At 41.8% G+C, this 23,589-nt stretch overlaps 1 protein-coding gene across 1 annotated transcript; it reads right to left on the bottom strand.

Moving 5' to 3' along the window:
* Positions 1-2,447: 2,447 nt before the first annotated feature.
* carnmt1 (carnosine N-methyltransferase 1) lies at positions 2,448-22,693 on the bottom strand. Its single transcript, XM_039802426.1, has 8 exons — positions 22,525-22,693; positions 20,738-20,933; positions 16,872-17,038; positions 15,512-15,652; positions 12,570-12,748; positions 8,380-8,493; positions 5,338-5,441; positions 2,448-3,346 (listed from the first exon to the last, which is right to left on the bottom strand). Exons 1-8 carry the CDS (start codon positions 22,659-22,661, stop codon positions 3,140-3,142), a joined length of 1,245 nt encoding a protein of 414 aa, XP_039658360.1. The 5' UTR covers positions 22,662-22,693; the 3' UTR covers positions 2,448-3,139.
* Between the last annotated feature and the right edge of the window lie 896 nt (positions 22,694-23,589).

Raw genomic sequence — 23,589 nt, 5'->3', positions numbered from 1 at the left:
TGAGCAACGTCAAACTTGAGATAGTAAAACTCTGGAGATTAATGTATGTTTAAACGTTATTTTATTTATTCCAAAGTGTGATTAGAAACAACTTAAAACAACTTTTTCCAGAAAAGCTGAGTCATGTTTGGATTATATGTCTCGATCAATGCAGAAGAAGAAGAAGTTCACATGTAGTTATTGGCACCATGTCTGGAAAAATAAATACGATTTCAAAAAGCTAATTTTCACTTCACGCACGCACATCACACGCCACGCACACACACACACACACACACACACACACACACACACACACACACACCTCGTGCATGGACACCTCACACACACACCTCATACACACATCTCATGCAATAATAACACTAACACACGCACACACACTCAACGCCATTACACAAATAACCTCATGTACACACACACACACACACCTCATGCACACACACACACACACCTCATGCACATACACACACACACACACACACACACACCTCAGGCATGGACACACGTATACACACACACACACACACACACACACACCTCACGCACATACACACACACCTCATGCACAGACACGCACACACACACACACACACACACACACCTCACGCACACACACACACCTCATGCACGCACAATAATAATAACACCACACATACAAAACACACCTCATGCAAACACACACAATAATACCTAGATGGACACACTATAACACACACATCATGCACACACAACACCCTCACACATAATACAACACCTACAAACAAACAATACAATACACACACACACTCACCATATAAACACACACACCACACAATAACAAAAATACACAGCTCAGCACACACACAAACACACACACATACAATAACACGACCCTCACGCACATAAACACACAACTCATGCACAGATACATAACAATAACAAACACACCACACCACACAACACAACAAAATAATAACACCAACATACACACACAATAACACACACCCCTCAGCACAAACACACAACCCAGTACAGACACGCACACACACCTCACATGCATTCACACATTCACGATACAACACACATAACATTCACGATATACAATACATAAAAACAGCTCATGCATACACACAACAACACCTCACCACACACCTCAGTACGTTATCATCAACATAATACTAACCACACACACACACACAATAACAACACACACACTCACAAGAGCTACACAATACACTTCACAAGACGTACACAACAGCATATCACGCCACTATCAATACCAAACTTCACATGCAGCACAAACAGACGTTATCACACACACACACACACACTAAAAGCAAAGCCAGGTTTCAGGAGTGTTCAGATGTGTTTCAGGCGTTCAACGTGAGACTAAGAAGGAGAAAAGGAAACTGCGGCTGGCTGCTCTGGCTGCAGCATCGAGAGGATTGAAGGACAACTTTACAGTTCTTATCCCTCCGGTTGTTCCCAGGTCAAAACTGACCCGTTTTCAACCATTTTTTATGTCGAAAAATTTGGGTTTCTTTCAACCAACCTGCCCAAAAACAACATGGATGCACGGAAGCTGCTTCTTCTATGCGCCCGTTGTGTTTTATTAATAAAATTGTGTCTCATATTAGGGAAGATGAAGAGCACAACATCTGTACACTTAAAAATTTACGATGTCAATATTCGTGTATTTCTCCCCCGGTGTTTTGTCGAATTTGTCATCGTTTTTTTTGTTTTTTCGAACTTTTTTGTTTTTATTCGTAATTTTTGTCGCTTTTTTTGTGATTAACAATTTTTTTCTTCATTTTTTTTAACAAAATACAGAACATTACAACTCACATTTGCTGCTTTTTTCAACGTTTTTTTGTCAGTTTTCTTTAATAAAAAGGTCTGTGATTCACTCAACATCCCTCTGATCTTAACAGTAAGTACAAATACATTTTTTTTTTTACTCAAATTTTTTTTATAATATCATATAAATAAGGTTTATTGAGAATTAATGGAAAAAAAACTTCGGAAAAAGTGACAAAAACGGAAAAAAAGTGTTGCGTAGTTTTGTTGCCTCACCTGATTTCATTGTACTGTTTCACTGTAAATAGCTTTAAAGCAGGGATGCACTGAATCCAGGATTGGGCTTCTGATTGGGCTGAATATTTGGGCTTTTTGACGAGGGTTCTGGTTTCTGCCGAAAAATGTATTATTAACAAGTTTCATCGTTGACAGTGTGTGTGTGTGTGTGTGGTGTGTGTGTGTGTCTGTGTGTGTGTTCATGTGTTTGTGTATATATATGTAAAAAAATGTATTATTAACAAGTTTCATCGTTGACAGTGTGTGTGTGTGTGTCTGTGTGAGTGTCTGTGTGTATGTGTCTGTCTTTGTGTGTGTGTGTGTGTGTGTGTGTCTGTGTGAGTGTCTGTGTGTATGTGTCTGTCTTTGTGTGTGTGTGTGTGTGTGTGTGTGTACTTGTGTGTGTACGTGTGTGTCTGTCTGTCTGTGTTCATCAGACCCAAACAGAATCTACAGATTGTTTCTTAGCAGTTTTCTGCCCATGGGTGGAGATGTGTGTGTGTATGTGTGTGTGTGTGTGTGTGTGTGTGTGTGTGTGTGTGTGTGTGTGTGTGTGTGTGTGTGTGTGTGTGTGTGTGTGTGTGTGTGTGTGTGTGTATATACGTGTGTGTGTGTGTGTGTGTGTATATACGTGTGTGCGTGTGTGTGTCTGAGTGTTTGAGAAGCGCTGTATGAATAAAACATATCATTATTAATTAAGTTTCCTGGTCGAGAGGACGACAACAGAAGGGATAATAAAAAGGTGATGCTGCAGCAAGAAGTCTTCGTGTGTTTTCCGTTTCTCCCCCCGAAGACTTTTTCTTATCGTTCAACGTTCAACCTGTTCAAGGAAGAGCTGTTGGACGATTTATTTCTTTAAAAAAAAGGTGCTAAACAGCACGGGGCCTGCGCGGTTTTTACTCATTTCTCAGTCAAAAATATGTGACGAAAAGAAAAGAAAAAGGAAAATGTAAAATGTATGTCCAATGATTAGTTTTTCCTTCCGTATCCGTTTACTTCTCTCTCTCTCTCTCTCTCTCTCTTTCTCATTTTGTCAGTCTTGGTCAACGGTGGCACGACCTCTCTAAGTCCTCTGTTGTTGTTGTTGTCACGTCAGCATGTCGGTACCTTCTCGCCGCGGCGACTTGGCGGCCGGCGGAGAACTCTGTTGTTGGTCGTCTTCTTCGTCTTCTTCTTCTTCGGTGAAGTACAGTTCTGCAGGTTTTCGTGCCACGAAGAAAACACAGTCGTAGATGTATCTCAACATGGAGCGGTCGTTCTCCGTGTAGGTCGTCTGAACGGACGGTTTCTCCACCTGCAACACAGACCAGATCAGGGCTGACACCTGTGTGTGTGTGTGTGTGTGTGTGCGTGTGTCTCTGTATGTGTGTGTGTCTGTCTCTCTATGTGTGTGTGTGTGTCTGTCTCTGTGTCTGTGTGTGTGTGTGTGTGTGTCTGTGTGTGCTCTGTATGTGTGTGTGTCTGTGTCTCTCTGTATGTGTGTGTGTCTGTCTCTGTCTCTGTGTGTGTGTGTGTGTGTGTCTGTCTCTGTGTCTGTGTGTCTGTGTGTGTGTGTCTGTCTGTCTCTCTCTGTATGTGTGTGTCTGTGTCTCTGTATGTGTGTGTGTCTGTTTCTGTGTCTGTGTGTGTGTGTGTGTTGTGTCTGTGTGTGTGTCTGTCTGTCTCTCTCTGTATGTGTGTGTGTCTGTGTGTGTCTGTGTCTCTCTCTGTATGTGTGTGTGTCTGTCTCCTCTGTGTATGTGTGTGTGTCTGTGCGTGTGTGTGTGTGTGTGTGTCTGTGTCTCTGTGTCTGTGTGTGTGCGTCTGTGTGTGTGTGTCTGTGTGTGTGCGTCTGCGTCTCCTCTGTATAAGTGTAGGTTCTGTGTGTCTGTGTTCTCTCTGTATGTGTGTGTCTGTCTCTGTCTCTCTGTGTGTGTGTGTGTGTGTGTGTGTGTGTGTGTGTGTGTGTGTGTGTGTGTGGTTCTGTATGTGTGTGTGTCTGTCTCTCTGTGTGTGTGTGCGTTCGTCTCTGTGTCTGTGTGCTCGTGTGTGTGTGTGTCTGTCTGTCTCTCTGTATGTGTGTGTGTCTGTGCTCTCTGTATGTGTGTGTTGTCTCTGTGTCTGTGTGTGTGTGTGTGTGTGTGTGTGTGTCTGTGTGTGTGTCTGTCTGTCTCTGTATGTGTGTGTGTGTCTGTCTCTGTTGTCTGTGTGTGTGTGTGTGTGCGTGTGTGTCTGTCTGTCTCTCTGTATTGTGTGTGTCTGTCTGCTCTCTGTATGTGTGTGTGTCTGTGTCTGTGTCTGTGTGTGTGTGTGTGTGTGTTCTGTGTGTCTGTCTGTCTCTCTCTGTATGTGTGTGTCTGTGTGTGTCTGTGTCTCTCTGTATGTGTGTGTGTCTGTCTCTCTCTGTATGTGTGTGTGTGTCTGTCTCTGTGTGTGTGTGTCTCTGTGTGTGTGTCTGTCTGTCTCTCTGTATGTGTGTGTGTCTGTGTGTGTCTGTGTCTCTCTCTGTATGTGTGTGTGTCTGTCTCTCTCTGTATGTGTGTGTGTGTCTGTCTCTGTGTCTGTGTGTGTGTGTGTGTGTGTGTGTGTCTGTGTGTGTGTCTGTCTGTCTCTCTCTGTATGTGCGTGTGTCTGTGTGTGTCTGTGTCTCTCTCTGTATGTGTGTGTGTCTGTCTCTGTCTCTGTGTGTGTGTCTGTGTGTCTGTGTGTGTGTGTGTGTGTGTGTGTGTGTGTGTGTGTGTGTGTGTGTGTGTGTGTGTGTGTGTGTGTGTGTCTGTGTCTGTGTGTGTTTATCGACATGGTTTTATCTAAGAGAAAAAGTGAAATATTTATGACTGTATTATTATGTCTCATGTAGCTTTCTCACTAACAGTCTCAGCCTCATAAAGCCCCCAAAAAGTCAGCAAAAAACATTGTTAACAGCATAGAAAAAAAGCGACCAAACCGTTGAAAAAGTGCCAAAAAAAAAGCAGAAATAAAGCAACAGAACTGTCTGAAAAACACTGAATTGAATGTAAAAGGCATCTCTTAAAAAACAATGACAGTTACATTTTAAAGAGCAGTTTCTGCTGATATTTTAACACAGAATATGTGAGTGTCTTTCTCAATACGTCGCAGTCTTTTGAAATTGTGTTTATTAAAAAACTATATATTGTGCATGTGTGTGTGTGTGTGTCTCTCTGTCTCTGTGTGTGTGTGTGTGTGTGTGTGTGTGTGTGTGTGTGTGTGTGTGTGTGTGTGTGTGTGTGTGTGTGTGTGTGTGTGTGTGTGTGTGTGTGTGTGTGTGTGTGTGTGTATCTGACTTACCTCTATGTGGAAGCCAAAGTTAACGATGGCTGTCCGGATGTCTTCGTAGCTCAGCTCGACTGAGAGCTCATTGGCCATGTTCTCAAAGTGGTACAGCAGCGGACCTGAAGGAACAGAGGTCAAACTTTGAGATGAGTTCACCTTAAACTAGGGATGCACCGAATATTCGGCCACCGAAAATTTTCGGCCGAAAATGGCCCAAAAGGGCATTTTCGGTTTTCGGCCGAAATACCTTTATCACCGAAACAATACAGCCGAAAATGTTGTGATGACGCAAACAGAAACCGCGACCTGCACGTGTGTCGGTACCCGATCCGTTCCACCTGCAAAGCGTCTCCTAGGCAACGAGGTTGAGACGGACCACGGAGTGAAAACAATGAAAAGTAGCTCTTAGAGTCTGTCAGCACACGTTTCAGTGAGATCTGTTCGGATCCTCTGCACTTCATCGCGACTGGACTTGATCCGCGTTATAAAGACCATTACTTGGATGCGGAAATAAAGCAGGGCGCACGAGAAATGATCCAGGTCGCCATGGAGACGGAGAACCCGCGTGGAGACGGAGACGGAGCAGCGCCCAGCGCAGGAGATCAGAGCGCAGAAAAAAAGACTCTCTCTGCACCAGATGAGGGGCATGCACCCTCGTTGTCTGATATGTTCAGTGAAATCCTGCAAGAAAGTGCCTCAATTAATAATAATAATAATAATAACAATAGGTAAGCTATTCTGTTCTTAGGCTACTGTATACTGTATGTGACTATCAGATTGTAGCCATATTTCTGCTAGATATTTTTTTAATTAAACTTTAATATTAATTTATACAATTGCAATGCCTTGATTTTAGTAAAGTTAGTACACAGTCATAGCCATAAATGCAATGGTACTAATAATTGGCTTAATTTCTTTCGGGGTTTCGGTTTTCGGTCTTGGTTTCCTCTTTTTTCGGTTTTCGGTTTCGGCCAAGAATTTTCATTTCGGTGCATCACTACCTTAAACCTTAAACCTTAAACTATACTTTCTATTGAAAAGGAAAAACCAACCCCCACAACGCTTTTCAACACCTGCATGGTCACCCAACACACACCTGACGCACCTTTCGGTCACAGACAGACATACCAACGTGGCATCGTGACTTCGCGTGAACGTACTGTGGTGGCAAATTTTATTTTAACCATTTCGTTTAATGATTGTTTTATAAACGCCACAAGATTTAGCTTCTTCATGTGTAGATTCAAAAGGCTCCAAGTGAAATAGTTGGCAACCGTCAACTAGAGCCTAGTAGAGTTATTTAGTTCTACTAGCCTGAAGCTTCTCACATTGTTGTCTTTTGCTTAGATAGAAGTGGAGAAGGCCGATGACTGTTTACGACAGTGAGAACTCTGTCTCCTGAGATAAAACTGTTGTTTAGGCTAATGTTAGAAACAGAGAGCAGAGGGGAAGGTGATCAACTATGGCCATGCTAAGAGATACATTTAGAGGGGTGGCTTTAAGGGAGTCTCTTCACTATAAGATGTTTTAATTTTTAGGTTTCTAGTTAGGAAGACTTTTTCAGATGTGCTGCGGTACTTGTGAAACTGTGTTTTCTCCATTTGCAAATGTAAATAAATACTCAAAGACCAAACTTTGGTTTAATTCTCAAACAGTCGTTATTCGTTTTCATTCTGATCATTGATATTTCTAAACGCTGCTGCTTTCAAGAAAAACTTCCACCACAGTACACGGCCACTTTCTTAAGCCAAGTGGCGTGTTATCTGTACGCATTTGGAGCTATCCACGTGCATGTCTACGCTGTATACAGCAGACGTAAACATAGGCGCCATGTGGCGTGTTGTCGCGAGAAGAAAGCGACGCTTGAGTTTAGGAAAACGTGGGACCCGACCAACCTCCCTACGCAGATTTTCGACCTTTCATACTACTCCCTACGGAGTAAATTCACACGCAAAGTCAATAGAGGCCGAATGGCGTTGATAAACACGCTAAAAAGTATATAAGTATAAGAGTATGTGTCTTTATAACACGCCAATAATGGCATACGAATTGCCGTGTCATATATACGCCACTTCATGAGATCAGTCTGAACATAACTCCAACAAACTCCACCAGACTCCATGTAAATAATCAGGGCTTTTAGCGTGTATAGAGCCAGCATATCTCCACCAGACTCTATGTAAATAATCAGGACTTTTATCATCGTAAAACACACTTCATTCAAAGTGGACAGAAACTAAATTAAACTACCAAAAGCCGTCTTGGTTCATCTTTCCACTATTCCAACAATCACCACTCTGGTTTGGTTGAAATAAACCCTTAATTCACGCATTTACATGTGGAGATATGCTGGCTCTATACACGCTAAAAGTCCTGATTATTTACATGGAGTCTGGTGGAAATATGCTGGCTCTATACACGCTAAAAGTCCTGATTATTTACATGGAGTCTGGTGGAGATATGCTGGCTCTATACACGCTAACAGTCCTGATTATTTTCATGGAGTCTGGTGGAAATATGCTGGCTCTATACACGCTAAAAGTCCTGATTATTTACATGGAGTCTGGTGGAAATACACGCTAAAAGTCCTGATTATTTACATGGAGTCTGGTGGAGATATGCTGGCTCTATACACGCTAAAAGTCCTGATTATTTACATGGAGTCTGGTGGAGATATGCTGGCTCTATACACACTAAAAGTCCTGATTATTTACATGGAGTCTGGTGGAGATATGCTGGCTCTATACACGCTAAAAGTCCTGATTATTTACATGGAGTCTGGTGGAGTTTGGTGATGGTGATTTCAGGGCTGTTTCATGTTAAACTAAAAGGATCTTACTCTTTAACTAAAAGCTCAATCTCTGTAGGGATCCATCCCATAATGTTGTCAGACACTTAGAATAATAATCTGAGTCTGTCAGCGGCAACAAACAGAACTTTTAGTGGACGCTAAGTGACGCTGAACATTCGTCCTGTAGGGTTACATTACAGCCCGGTTCTTGTTCCTTATCTGACTCTTATCAAGCGTGGTGTTGTGTTCTGTGTAAGCAGACTCACCCAGGTTGATCCAGACTCCACCGGGCTTAAGAATCTTCCAGATCGTCTCCACGTACTCAATGACGTTATGAGCCGTGTCGATGAAGAAGCAAGTCGCCACGCAGTCCCAGGAATCTAACCCGAAACAGACAACAAGTATCACGGCACACACAATTTGAATTAATGTTGCTACAGCAGTGCACAATTCACCGATTAACTATGTGAGGGGTAGGGTTGGGTACCGTTTGGATTTTTACGATTCCGATGCCGAACCGGTACTTTTAAAAACGATTCCGATTCCTAAACCGATTCTTGAAAAACTGAAAAATGAGGGGTTTTTTTATTGAAAATTATTTTAATTTAACAATATATTAATGTTTTAAAGTACTTAAATATGTAATAAGTAACCCTAAGTCACCTAACACACAGCTACAATAATTTAACAAACAACAGTTACACTATTAACAAGTAACAACAAAATAAATGTTGAGTTGCTATGCCAACCAGCTTCAACTTTAGCCGTTCTTTTGCAGAAAAATGACCATATTTGCGTTCTCTGGCGAGATAGGACACCTCTCCTGACTTACAGCATGTCCTGCACAGGAGAAAACTTTCTCAGATGGTGTCCAAGAGGTCAGGTATGAGTTTGAAAGGGGAGACAATTTGGGGAGACTGTCCTGCCTCCCCCACCACCAGGCTACAGGCTACAGGCTCTTGTCCTGAACGATAGACTAGCAGAGCAAGTGTAACATGTTTACTAGCGATCACGTGCAGTCAGTGAATGGTTAATATGCTTTCACCTCTGTTTTGGTGAACCCAGAGGGGAAAATATGCCATTTTAAAAGTAGCTCTACATTTACGGTAGCTAGCTAACGGTAGACTACAGAGAAAGTGGGATAGGAACCGAAATTCACGTTCTAATCCGGTCCGAATACTACCGTTTGCGTAGGAACCGGTACCGTAGTGGAACCGGGTTTTCGGTACCCAACCCTAGTGAGGGGTTGCATGCTTTCTTCACAGATAAGAGCATAAGAGAGAGATAAGAACATTTTATTTTTGATTCAATGTTGATTTTACACATTTTCAAAACGTGAAATAAAGCCACGCTTTCGGGCGTCTCTTACGTTTCTCTGTGTCTGCGACACAACAAGCGCCTGCTGGAAGTAAAAGCCGGTTGCTACAGAAACCAAAACTTGCGTTTGTTAAATTTGGAACCAATGTTGAATTTCTGTCGCCTATTTCTAGTTTTCTTTCATAAGTTTTCGCTGCTTTTTTCCAAAGTTTTTGTCGCCTTTTGACATTTTTTTGCCCTTTTTTCATCACATGCAGACACTGCTCTGTTTTGCCTTTTTATAAAACATAAAGTGTAGTATCACCCAATTCTTCTAGCCAACTTATTACCAATAGATTTACACTTATTTATTTATTTTTTAATTTATGGTCAATAAACCACATTTGCTGTACATGAAATTCTACCTTATTTTGGAGTAAAATAGGCAGAAATTATGAATTATTTTCACTATAGTGAAGATCAGATGAATATATGTTGATGGATTATCACAGACTGGTGTATGTCAGTGTTTAGTCAGGAAACTGTTCTGACACTATTTTATTATTTTGAACGGCAGAACATATTTCTGACAAAGAAACTTTGAAAACAGGTACAAGGGTTGAGGATTTTCTCGCTTTTTTTCAACGTTTTAAAGTTGTTTTTTTTAGAGATGCACCCATTACAACTTTCTAGGCCGATTCCGATTTCCGATTTTCTTTGAGTTAAACCAGCCGACACCGATTTTAGCCGATTCTGATTTCAATTTTTCTAACCACTTTTACAGCACACGCAAATATGTATTTTCTATCTTTTCTTTAATAGAACATGTTGTTGAACAGATAATGGATCACTATAAAACAGAACTATATAAATGACTCCTGGTGTGGGACATCCACTGTGGTGGCAAATTTTATTTTAACCATGTGTTTAATGATATTGACCATTTGTTTTTAAGACTGTTTTAAACCTCCACAAAATCCTGCTCCTTCCTGTAGACTTTTAAAGCACCAGAGAGGGGAACAGCTACAGCCGTCAACTAGAGCCTAGTAGAGTTATTTAATTTTACCAGCCTGAACCTTCTCACATTGTTGTCTTTTTGCTTAGATAGAAGTGGAGAAGGCCGATGACTGTTTACGACAGTGAGAACTCTGTCTCCTGAGATAAAACTGTTGTTTAGGCTAATGTTAGGAACAGAGAGCAGAGGGGAAGGTGATCAACTATGGCCATGCTAGAAGATACATTTAGAGGGGTGGCTTTAAGGGAGTCTCTTCACTATAAGATGTTTTGATTTTAGGTTTCTAGTTAGGAAGACTTTTTCAGACGTGCTGCGGTACTTGTGAAACTGTGTTTTCTCTACATTTGCAAATGTAAATAAATACTCAAAGACCAAACTTTGGTTTAATTCTCAGTCACAGTCGTTATTCGTTTTGATTTTATCATGGATATCACTAAACCTTGCTGCTTCATTGGAAAACTTCCACCACACCACACACACACATCTAAAGAGCAATGTTAGAACCATTTCCTTCTTTTCACATCTAATATCACACTAAAGAGATGTGATTTTGGGTTTTTGGTGTGGTCCCTCCACGCCCTACTGTCTCCTTGCAGGTATTGCATATTGTAAACTTTGTTATCTTCTGACCACACGCTGAAGAATCCCCAAACAGCTGACATGCTGCAGGTTAACTCACCAGGTTCCCTACATGTGGGAGAATAGCACCGACACGCTTCACACTGCGGAGAAGTTGAGCGAAAGGAAAAAGAGAGCGTGCTGTGTAGGGCTGCTCCCTCTTAGCCGATTAGTCGACTAATCGGTCATTTTGGTCTTAGTCAACTTAGATCTCTGTAGTCCATTAGTCATGTCTGATGCTGTTTTCATGCTGAATGACTTATTTCCAAGAAACGTACGAGCTCATCTCTGGTAAACACAAGAATTAAAGTGGTGCTTTAGGATGACTCTTAGTGGAGAAACTCAGATTTACAGATCTGTCAATTAAATCAACTAATCGATCAGTCAACTAAGAATTTCTTCAATCGAGCACAGCTCTAGTGCCGTGGCGTGTGTGCTGTGGCGTCCTTGAGAACTGTAACTCGTAGAACTTATGTTGTCGGTTAATTGTAGCGTTGAGCGGCATGAAATCGCCATATGTCAGACTGACCTGCCGCTCGCCGGTCGTGGCCGAGCACGGTCTATCGGTGCATCTCTAGTTTTTTTTTGGGGGGGGCAGGGGGGGAAATAATTTGAGTTTTTAAATCGCCTTTTTTTTTAGTTTTCTTTCCAACTTCTTTCTTTCTTTCTTTCATTAGGTTTTCGCTTCTTTTTCCAAAAGTTTTTGTCGCGTTTTCCAACATTTAGTCACATGCGCAGGACCCAAAGTTACGGCCTCGGTACCGACACATCTGCTAAGGGCGCTGACACACTTAGCCGATTATCTGGCGAGGTCAGTGACGCGAGTGTGTTCAGTGTGTCCCGTCCGGGGGGGCTGTCGGCGTTCATTTTGGCCGGCCTGACGTGTTTGGTCGGCGGCAGGGCAGTTGGGACTCACCCGGAAATGGCGAGCGGGATGAGCGTGACTAGTCTCTCAAAATCTGACGAAAATCTTTTAAACTGACCTTTGTTGATCTGAAATGAAGACAGATTCAGCAACTGCGCGCGCGCGCCAACACACACACACACACACACACACACACACACACACACACACACACACACACACACACACACACACACACACACACACACACACACACACACACACACACACACACACACAGACAGACAGACAGACAGACACACACACACACACACACACACACACGGCCTATTTCTCTCTTCAAATGTTTTCAGAAACATGTCTCTGTGAACTATTTTAGTCCAATATGAGATCGGATTCTGAGCGAGCCGCCATGACAGTCTGGCTTTGAATTTCCGGAGAAAACAAACCCCATGTGACGCGTTCGTCCAATCAGCTGCCGGTTGTCATTTCCTGGGCAACAATCCAGATCAGCGCCTCCTGCTGCTATAGAGATGTATTACGTCTCGACTCGTCTTTTCGGTGTGATCTGAGGCACTTTTTGGACCGACACGGAGAGACTGATCATTTCGACTGGCTTTACCGTCAACGGAGAGTGAAAGATCCTCGCAGCTTCTACTGACCTGAGTCCCGGTAGACTTCCACAAAGTCTCCGGCTACCATGGAGAAGTCTGCGTCCAGCGGTAAGCTCTGAGGGTTGATGTCGGGGAAGATGATTGGTCGGGTTTGGTCGGAGGATTTCTTGTTGTTGCTAAACTGGTGGATCCAGGGGTACAGGGTCAGAGAGTTCACCTTCTCACACCTGAATGGAGCAGGTCCACATTCATCAGAAGGGACAGGCAAGCGGGGGCGTTCACAGAAGACAGGGTCAGAAATGTACTGTCAAACAGGGTTCAAAATTAACTTCTTCCTCCAACAGCCAAATGTCTAGCGCAGGGGCGTCAAAGTGACATTTTATTGACATGCTTTATTTAATCGAACAAGGTCAAACATCTGTATTACTGCATGTCTCATACGGTCTTCTCACTTACATGTTTGGTCGACATAAAGGCCCAAAAAACGTCAAAAAATGTAACTTAAGCCATCGAAGAAAAAAGCGACACAAATATCGGAAAAAAAACATCTGAAAAAGTGGCAAAAATGATGAAAAAAAGCAGCAAAAGCGTTGGCAAAAGTGACAAAAACTTCAGATAAAGCAACAAAAAGTAGTTGGGCCAAAATGTTTTAAGGCCGGCTACACACTGGCTGCCTGCTGTGATTGCGTGTCAGCTGCGTGGCTCCCATGGTAACAGGTTAGAGCGTGCACACTTCCTGTGTTACACGCACGTCTCAGGCGCTCCGAAAACCCGTGCATGCTAGAAATAGGACCGACACCTATTGGAAGCGTTTTCCAGGCAAAATAGAATACATTTTGACACAAATACATATTAATAAATGACATTCTGATGTTTGAAAGAATAAATGCAGATATATAGTACAGGCCAAAAGTTTGGACACACCTTCTCATTCAATGTGTTTCTTTATTTTCATGACTATTTACATTGTAGATTCTCACTGAAGGCATCAAAACTATGAATGAACACATGTGGAATTATGTACTTAACAAAAAAGTGTGAAATAACTGAAAACATGTCTTATATTTTAGATTCTTCAAAGTAGCCACCCTTTGCCTTTTTTTGATAACTCTGCAAACCCTTGGTGTTCTCTCAATGAGCTTCATGAGGTAGTCACCTGAAATGGTTTTACCTTCACAGGTGTGCTTTGTCAGGGTTCATTAGTGGAAGTTTTTCCCTTATTAATAAAAAAGCAAAGGGTGGCTACTTTGAAGAATCTAAAATATAAGACATGTTTTCAGTTATTTCACACTTTTTTGTTAAGTACATAATTCTATATGTGTTCATTCATAGTTTTGATGCCTTCAGTGAGAATCTACAATGTAAATAGTCATGAAAATAAAAAGGAAACACATTGAATGAGAAGGTGTGTCCAAACTTTTGGCCTGTACTGTATGTGATGTCATTTAAAAAGATATTGCGCCTGTCAGTACAGAAGGAAATATTCTGGAGCCTATTCTGCCGTCAATACTGCCGACGTTGTCTTTGCTGTAATCAGACCAGTATGTATTTATGTTTAATAGAAATGTAATCGAAATGTAATCTGATTATGATTTCGACTCGCAATGATCACAAAAACAGAATAATCGAGAAAAACAATATTTTAGCTCATTCCTTTTCTCTTGTGTTCTGAAAAAACACTGAAAACACTGATTTATTTAACTTTTTCCACTATTTTTCAAGTTAAATAATTGCAACATCTGTCCAGAAGTCAACGAGTAATCGTGTTAAATTATTGCGATTTCAATATTGACCGAAATAATCGTGATTGTATTTTTTTTCCATAATCGAGCAGCCCTAGTGTTTAACATGAAGTATACTGCTGCTTGAGTGCAGTAAATCAATGGGAAACATCCACGTGTACTGACGAGGCTAGCAGCAGCAGTAGCGCCGCGTCAGACGCCTTTCTGGTGCGTGGCGGCCGCGTGGCGTCTTCTATGTCTTCGCAGAAACGCTGCGGCATTGTTTTATTGGCTGTTGAGTAGGGTTGGGTATCGTTTGGTTTTTTTTCGATTCCGGTGCTAAATCGATACTTTTAAAACGGTGCCGGTGCCTGAACCGGTACTTTTCAATAAAGTTCAAAAAAAAGGAAGAAGAAAAAAAATAAGGGTAGTAAACAACAGTCAGTGACTTGTTTATTGCTAAGGCCATGGTCAAAATTAAAGATTTAATAATAATAATGTAATAACTATAACAATAACTTATTTCACCAGTAAATTGCTGTTGAACCCCAGATGGGAAAAGGGTATTTTACAATTACTGTGAATGCACCACGAGGCTACCTGTTTTAAGTGAACGCACCGTCTGTGTTGTTTAATTCCGACGACGGCAGCTGCAAGTGAACGTACCGTCTGTGTTGTTTAATTCCGACGACGGCAGCTGCAAGTGAACGCACCGTCTGTGTTGTTTAATTCCGACCATATAAACATAGTACTACTAGTACTACTAGTACTACTACTGTATATCTATGAATTGCGACAGCAGCTGCTGCGCTGCAGAGCAGACTGTTACATCCCGCTGTTGAAGTCCTCCACAGTGAAATACAGTCACACTTTACACTGTTTAACGTTAGCTGTCAGCATTTTACCGCTGTTTAATCCAGCTGCTAGCTAAAGCTAGGCTAACGTTACATGCTGTCAGGTGTAGTGTAAAGTCAAGCACCGAAATGAGGCACCGAAACTTTCGTTCTTATTCGGTCTCGTTACTACCTTTTACCTCGGCACCGGTTCCCTATTGGCACCGAGTTTCGGTACCCAACCCTACTGTTGAGTGAAGGAAATCTAACAGCCACTTGTATATTTAACCAGCATTCGGCCGGTAGATGCTGCTAACTTTGAACCCTGCTGCCAAACGCAACAAAATATGGGTTTTAATTTGGGATCACTAGGCCTGGGTATCGTCCCGAAAAACAAATGACAACATTACAGGTTTAGTGTGAGTGTGCGCTGTACCTATTGAGAACAAAGTTGGAAGAGAAGAGCATGAAGAAGCTCCATTCGTTGCCCTGGCAGATGTAGCCCAGCCGCGCTATCTCCCAGGCGAGGCGGCCGAGCCCGGCACCCGGAATCAGCACGCTCACCTTAGACACATCACTGACATAATAAAGTGTACAAAATGCACATATCACACGGACAACATGGAGTAAGTCACATCATCAGAGTTATTACAAGGTGTTCTGATCGCATAGCACATGCTTCTATCAATTACAGACCACTTTATGTCTCAGCTAGGGCTGCAAAATATGTAGATCAGTTTTTATATTGTCATCGCGATATCAACCCGGCGCAATAAACACATCGTCAAAGGCTGCGACACAACGCGAGAGACACTCAGAGACGCACACAGACAGACACACACATACACACACACAGACATAGACACTCAGACAGATACAGACACACACAGACACTCAGATACATACACACACAGACACACACACACACAAACAAACAGACATAGACACACAGACAGAGGCAGACACACACACAGACATAGACACACAGACACACACAGAGACACACACACACAGACAAACATACACAGACATAAACACAGACACACACACAGACATAGACAGACAGACAGAGGCAGACACATACACACACAGACATAGACACACAGACATAAACAGACACACACACACAGACATAAACACACACACACACACAGACACACAGACATACACAGACATAGACACACAGACATAAACAGACACACACACACAGACAAAGAGACACAGACATAAACACAGACACACACAGACATAAACACAGACACACACACAGACAAACAAACAGACACACACACACACACACACACAGACACACATAAACAGACACACACAGACAGACAAACACAGACACACAAACACACACACACAAAGATACACAGACAAACACACACAGACATAAACACAGACACACACACACAGAGACAGACATAAACACACACACACAAAGATACACAGACAAACACACACAGACATAAACACAGACACACACACACAGAGACAGACATAAACACACACACACACACACACAGAGACAGGCAGTTACACACAGACAGACATAAACACAGACACACATACAGACATAAACACACATACAGAGACAGGCAGTTACAGACAGACAGACAGATAGACAGACAGACACAGACCATTACCGCGATATTCAACAACGTTGTGGCATATATTTTCCTCACACATCGTGCAGCCCTAGCCTCAGCATGCGAGTGTTTGTGTCTGTGTGCGAGTGTTTGTGTCTGTGTGCGAGTGTTTGTGTCTGTGTGCGAGTGCTCATGTGTGTTTCCTACTATTGGTCACTTGGGAAGAGTCTCTGGATCTCCTGGATGATGGGCTTGTAGCAGGTGTCCCTCTCGGCGCGGCCCGTCTCGCTCCAGTCTCGGGCAAACTGCTTTATGGTGGACTTGAGCTTGTCCATGTCGAACGTAGTGGAGGGACGCACCTTCCGTGGATCCTCCTGGAAAGTTGAAATAGAGACAGAAAACCTTTACCTTCCATTCTATAGGTTCATAATAGAGACAGAAAACCTTTACCTTCCATTCTATAGGTTCATAATAGAGACAGAAAACCTTTACCTTCCATTCTATAGGTTCATCACAGAGACAGAAAACCTTTTCCTTCCATTATATAGGTTCATAATAGACAGAAAACCTTTACCTTCCATTATATAGGTTCATAATAGAGACAGAAAACCTTTACCTTTCATTCTATAGGTTCATAATAGAGACAGAAAACCTTTACCTTCCATTCTATAGGTTCAAAATAGAGACAGAAAACCTTTACCTTCCATTCTATAGGTTCATAATAGAGACAGAAAACCTTTACCTTCCATTCTATAGGTTCATAATAGAGACAGAAAACCTTTACCTTCCATTCTATAGGTTCATAATAGAGACAGAAAACCTTTACCTTTCATTCTATAGGTTCATAATAGAGACAGAAAACCTTTACCTTCCATTATATAGGTTCATAATAGACAGAAAACCTTTACCTTCCATTCTATAGGTTCATCACAGAGACAGAAAACCTTTACCTTCCATTCTATAGGTTCATAACAGAGACAGAAAACCTTTACCTTCCATTCTATAGGTTCATAATAGAGACAGAAAACCTTTACCTTCCATTATATAGGTTCATAATAGACAGAAAACCTTTACCTTCCATTCTATAGGTTCATCACAGAGACAGAAAACCTTTACCTTCCATTCTATAGGTTCATCACAGAGACCGAAAACCTTTTCCTTCCATTCTATAGGTTCATAATAGAGACAGAAAACCTTTACCTTTCATTCTATAGGTTCATAACAGAGACAGAAAACCTTTACCTTCCATTCTATAGGTTCATAATAGAGACAGAAAACCTTTACCTTTCATTCTATAGGTTCATAATAGAGACAGAAAACCTTTACCTTTCATTCTATAGGTTCATAACAGAGACAGAAAACCTTTACCTTCCATTCTATAGGTTCATAATAGAGACAGAAAACCTTTACCTTCCATTCTATAGGTTCATAACAGAGACAGAAAACCTTTACCTTTCATTCTATAGGTTCATAACAGAGACAGAAACCCTTTACCTTTCATTCTATAGGTTCATAACAGAGACAGAAAACCTTTACCTTCCATTCTATAGGTTCATCACAGACAGAAAACCTTTACCTTTCATTCTATAGGTTCATAACAGAGACAGAAAAACCTTTACCTTTCATTCTATAGGTTCATAACAGAGACAGAAAACCTTTACCTTCCATTCTATAGGTTCATCACAGACAGAAAACCTTTACCTTCCATTCTATAGGTTCATAACAGAGACAGAAAACCTTTACCTTCCATTCTATAGGTTCATAATAGAGACAGAAAACCTTTACCTTCCATTATATAGGTTCATAATAGACAGAAAACCTTTACCTTCCATTCTATAGGTTCATCACAGAGACAGAAAACCTTTACCTTCCATTCTATAGGTTCATCACAGAGACAGAAAACCTTTTCCTTCCATTCTATAGGTTCATAATAGAGACAGAAAACCTTTACCTTTCATTCTATAGGTTCATAACAGAGACAGAAAACCTTTACCTTCCATTCTATAGGTTCATAATAGAGACAGAAAACCTTTACCTTTCATTCTATAGGTTCATAATAGAGACAGAAAACCTTTACCTTTCATTCTATAGGTTCATAACAGAGACAGAAAACCTTTACCTTCCATTCTATAGGTTCATAATAGAGACAGAAAACCTTTACCTTCCATTCTATAGGTTCATAACAGAGACAGAAAACCTTTACCTTTCATTCTATAGGTTCATAACAGAGACAGAAAACCTTTACCTTTCATTCTATAGGTTCATAACAGAGACAGAAAACCTTTACCTTCCATTCTATAGGTTCATCACAGACAGAAAACCTTTACCTTTCATTCTATAGGTTCATAACAGAGACAGAAAACCTTTACCTTTCATTCTATAGGTTCATAACAGAGACAGAAAACCTTTACCTTCCATTCTATAGGTTCATCACAGACAGAAAACCTTTACCTTCCATTCTATAGGTTCATCACAGACAGAAAACCTTTACCTTTCATTCTATAGGTTCATAATAGAGACAGAAAACCTGTACCTTTCATTCTATAGGTTCATAACAGAGACAGAAAACCTTTACCTTCCATTCTATAGGTTCATAACAGAGACAGAAAACCTTTACCTTCCATTCTATAGGTTCATAACAGAGACAGAAAACCTTTACCTTCCATTCTATAGGTTCATAATAGAGACAGAAAACCTTTACCTTTCATTCTATAGGTTCATAACAGAGACAGAAAACCTTTACCTTTCATTCTATAGGTTCATAACAGAGACAGAAAACCTTTACCTTTCATTCTATAGGTTCATAATAGAGACAGAAAACCTGTACCTTTCATTCTATAGGTTCATAACAGAGACAGAAAACCTTTACCTTTCATTCTATAGGTTCATCACAGAGACAGAAAACCTTTACCTTCCATTCTATAGGTTCATCACAGAGACAGAAAACCTTTACCTTCCATTCTATAGGTTCATCACAGACAGAAAACCTTTACCTTTCATTCTATAGGTTCATAATAGAGACAGAAAACCTTTACCTTTCATTCTATAGGTTCATAATAGAGACAGAAAACCTGTACCTTTCATTCTATAGGTTCATAACAGAGACAGAAAACCTTTATCTTCCATTCTATAGGTTCATAACAGAGACCGAAAACCTTTACCTTCCATTCTATAGGTTCATCACAGAGACAGAAAACCTTTACCTTTAATTCTATAGGTTCATCACAGAGACAGAAAACCTTTACCTTTCATTCTATAGGTTCATCACAGAGACAGAAAACCTTTACCTTTCATTCTATAGGTTCATCACAGAGATACTAGACTCAGACTATCACACCAACAGGCCGAAGACAAAAGGACAAGAAAACAACCGAAACATAAATCAGCATCCTCCGGTTTAGAACTACAATAACAATGAGATGTTACTGGTCCTGTGGAGACACACACACACAGACACACACACACACACACAAAATCACAAACACACACACAAAATCACAAACACGTGCACGCACACACACACACACACACACAACACGAGCACACACACACAGAGAGAGACACACACACAATCACAAACACACACACACACACAGAGAGAGAGACACACACACAAACATGCGCACACACACAATCACAAACACACACACACACTATCACAAACACGCGCACGCACACACACACACACACAGAATCACAAAAACACACACACGCGCACACACAGAATCACAAACACACACACAGTCTCTCTCTCTCTCTCTCACACACACACATAATCACAAACACAATCTCTCACACACACACCCCCTGCCATTCTACCAGTATAACCAGTTTATACTGGTATATATATATATATATATATATATATATATATATATATATATATATATATATATATATATATATATATATATATATATATATATATATATATATATATATATATACCAGTATAACCAGTTTATACTGGTCTATATATATAGACCAGTATGAACTTCAGGCCACTATGGTGGGCTACAGCGAGAGCTCTGCGTGGAGCCTCCACGGGACCAGGACTCCAGTTTCAGCCTCACCCTCTCGCCGTACTCGATGTTCTCGAACATGTGCAGGCTGTTGTGAACGATGGCCTGCAGGATGTCCTGGTTGTGGTCCGCACACTGGCTGATCCGGGCCAGGTTGGACAGGACGTTTGGCAGCAGGTTCTGGTGGCGCTGCGGGAGGCTCAGGAACTGGCGCTCGGCACGCTTCACCTGCTCCTGGACGTGGACCCTGACAGGGAGACACGAGTCAGAGGAGGTTATTCTGTGTGTCAGGCAGCGCTGGAAGAAGTATTCAGATCCTTTACTGCAGTAAAAGTACTAATACCACACTGCAATAACACTCTGTTGCAGTATAAGTGTGTAAGTATCATCAGGAGAATGTAGTTAGAGTATTAAAAGACTGCAGAAAGAGTAAAAGGATCCAACCAGCTGTGTGTTTAATGGTCTCATCATCTCAGCTGTAGACTTGTAGGCTGTTAGTTTGTCGGCTAGAGACACACACACAGAGACACACAGAGACACACACACAGAGACACACAGAGACACACACACAGAGACACACAGAGACACACACACAGAGACACACAGAGACACACACACAGAGACACACAGAGACACACACAAAGAGACACACAGAGACACACACACAGAGACACACAGAGACACACACACAGAGACACAAAGAGACACACACACACAGAGACACACAGAGACACACACAGAGACACACAGAGACACACACACAGAGACACACAGAGACACACACAGAGACACACAGAGACACACAGAGACACACACACAGAGACACACACACACACAGACACACACACACAGAGACACACAGAGACACACACACAGAGACACACAGAGACACACACACAGAGACACACAGAGACACACACACAGAGACACACAGAGACACACACACAGAGACACACAGAGACACACACACAGAGACACACACACAGACACACACAGAGACACACAGAGACACACAGAGACACACACACAGAGACACACACACAGAGACACACAGAGACACACAGAGACACACAGAGACACACACACAGAGACACACAGAGACACACACACAGAGACACACACACAGAGACACACAGAGACACACACACAGAGACACAAAGAGACACACACACAGAGACACACAGAGACACACACACAGAGACACAAAGAGACACACACAAAGAGACACACAGAGACACACACACACAGAGACACACAGAGACACACACACAGAGACACAAAGAGACACACACACACACACAAAGAGACACACACAAAGAGACACACACAGAGACACACACCAAAAGACACACACACACAAAGACACACACAAAGACACACACACACACACACACACAGAAACACACACACACACACACACACACAGGCACAAACACACACACAGACAGACCGAGACACACACACACACACACACACACACACACACACACACACACACACACACACACACACACACACACACACACACACACACACACACACACACACACACACAGACAGACAGACAGACAGAGACACACACACACACACACACACACACACACACACACACACACACACACACACACACACACACAAAGCCTAACACATATGAACCATAGATATATATATCTATACATACATACTGTGCCAGTTAGCGGTTTTCCCTCCAAAAACTAACGTTATGTTAACGGCAGTTATCTGTCCGTTGGTATTCTGACTTCGTGCTAACGGCATCCTTTATTGACCCAATCTGCCGCTACGTGGCTCGTGCGTCATTTTAAACCTTGTTAACGTACCTGTAAAATCTAAAAGCATCGATTATTCTCCAGAAGTGCTGCCTCTCGAGCCGGGCCTCCTCCTCGGGGCTGTATTTTATTCTCTCTTTGTTAAAAAAGGATCCTCCTTGCGCTCCCTCTCCGGTAGTTTCGGCCATGTCTGAAACAAACTCACAGCCGTCCAATCAAAACGCGACAAACGTCTTCTTCATGGGATTTATTATTTCCAGCAGAACAGGACCATATGAGGCGCGTTGCTGCCCCCAGCAGGCAGATGAGGGAACTGCAGCTAGTTGCTCTGACACAGATGAGCTGCAGAGGTGAAAAGTGTGTACAGTACTTTTCTTTATTTAAAAAATAAAATAATATGGATATTCAGGGAAATTAATTCCCTGCACCACAAAAGAGAGTAGGCCTATGTTTCACACACACACACACACACACACACACACACACACACACACACACACACACACACACACACACACACACACACACACACACACACACACACAGAAACATACACAAAGACAATGATGGTGCGCTTCTACACAGCCATCGTGGAGTCCATCCTCACATCCTCCATCACCATCTGGTAAGCTGCTGCCACTGCCAAGGACAAGGGCAGACTGCAGCCAATCACCTTCCTTTTTACTATACTGTTTAACTTATTTTATTATTTATTTACATTTATTTTATTAGTTATTAATACATACTGTGCGTATATATGTTTATAGTTATATTGTTTATATTCTTTTTTAGAATGTGTGACCTGCACCAACAACACCATGACAAATTCCTTGTGCAATAAAACATACTTTACTTGGCAATGAGGCCCTTTCTGATTCTGACACACACACACACACACACACACACACGTGTGTGTTTCACTTCTTTGTGGGGACCCGTAATTGATATAATGCATTCCCTAGCCCCTTAATCATCACAACTAAATGCCTAACCTTAACCCTTACCCTCACCTTAACCATCACAACTAAATGCCTAACCTTAACCCTCACCCTCACCTTAACCATCACAACTAAATGCCTAACCTTAACCCTTACCCTCACCTTAACCATCACAACT

The sequence above is a fragment of the Perca fluviatilis genome, chromosome 6 (genome assembly GCF_010015445.1).
Source record: "Perca fluviatilis chromosome 6, GENO_Pfluv_1.0, whole genome shotgun sequence".
NCBI lineage: Eukaryota > Metazoa > Chordata > Actinopteri > Perciformes > Percidae > Perca > Perca fluviatilis.
Note: the sequence above shows the minus strand (reverse complement) of the source record. Positions and strands in the feature narration are given on the sequence as shown.

Excerpts from the sequence above, each read along its gene's own strand:
- carnmt1 (XM_039802426.1), bottom strand. The coding sequence starts at position 22,661 with ATGGCCGAAACTACCGGAGAGGGAGCGCAAGGAGGATCCTTTTTTAAC. Across the intron at positions 5,442-8,379 it reads TGGAGTCTGGATCAACCTGG|GTCCGCTGCTGTACCACTTT; the intron begins GTGAGTCTGCTT and ends CTGTTCCTTCAG. Across the intron at positions 3,347-5,337 it reads ACTTTGGCTTCCACATAGAG|GTGGAGAAACCGTCCGTTCA; the intron begins GTAAGTCAGATA and ends TCTGTGTTGCAG.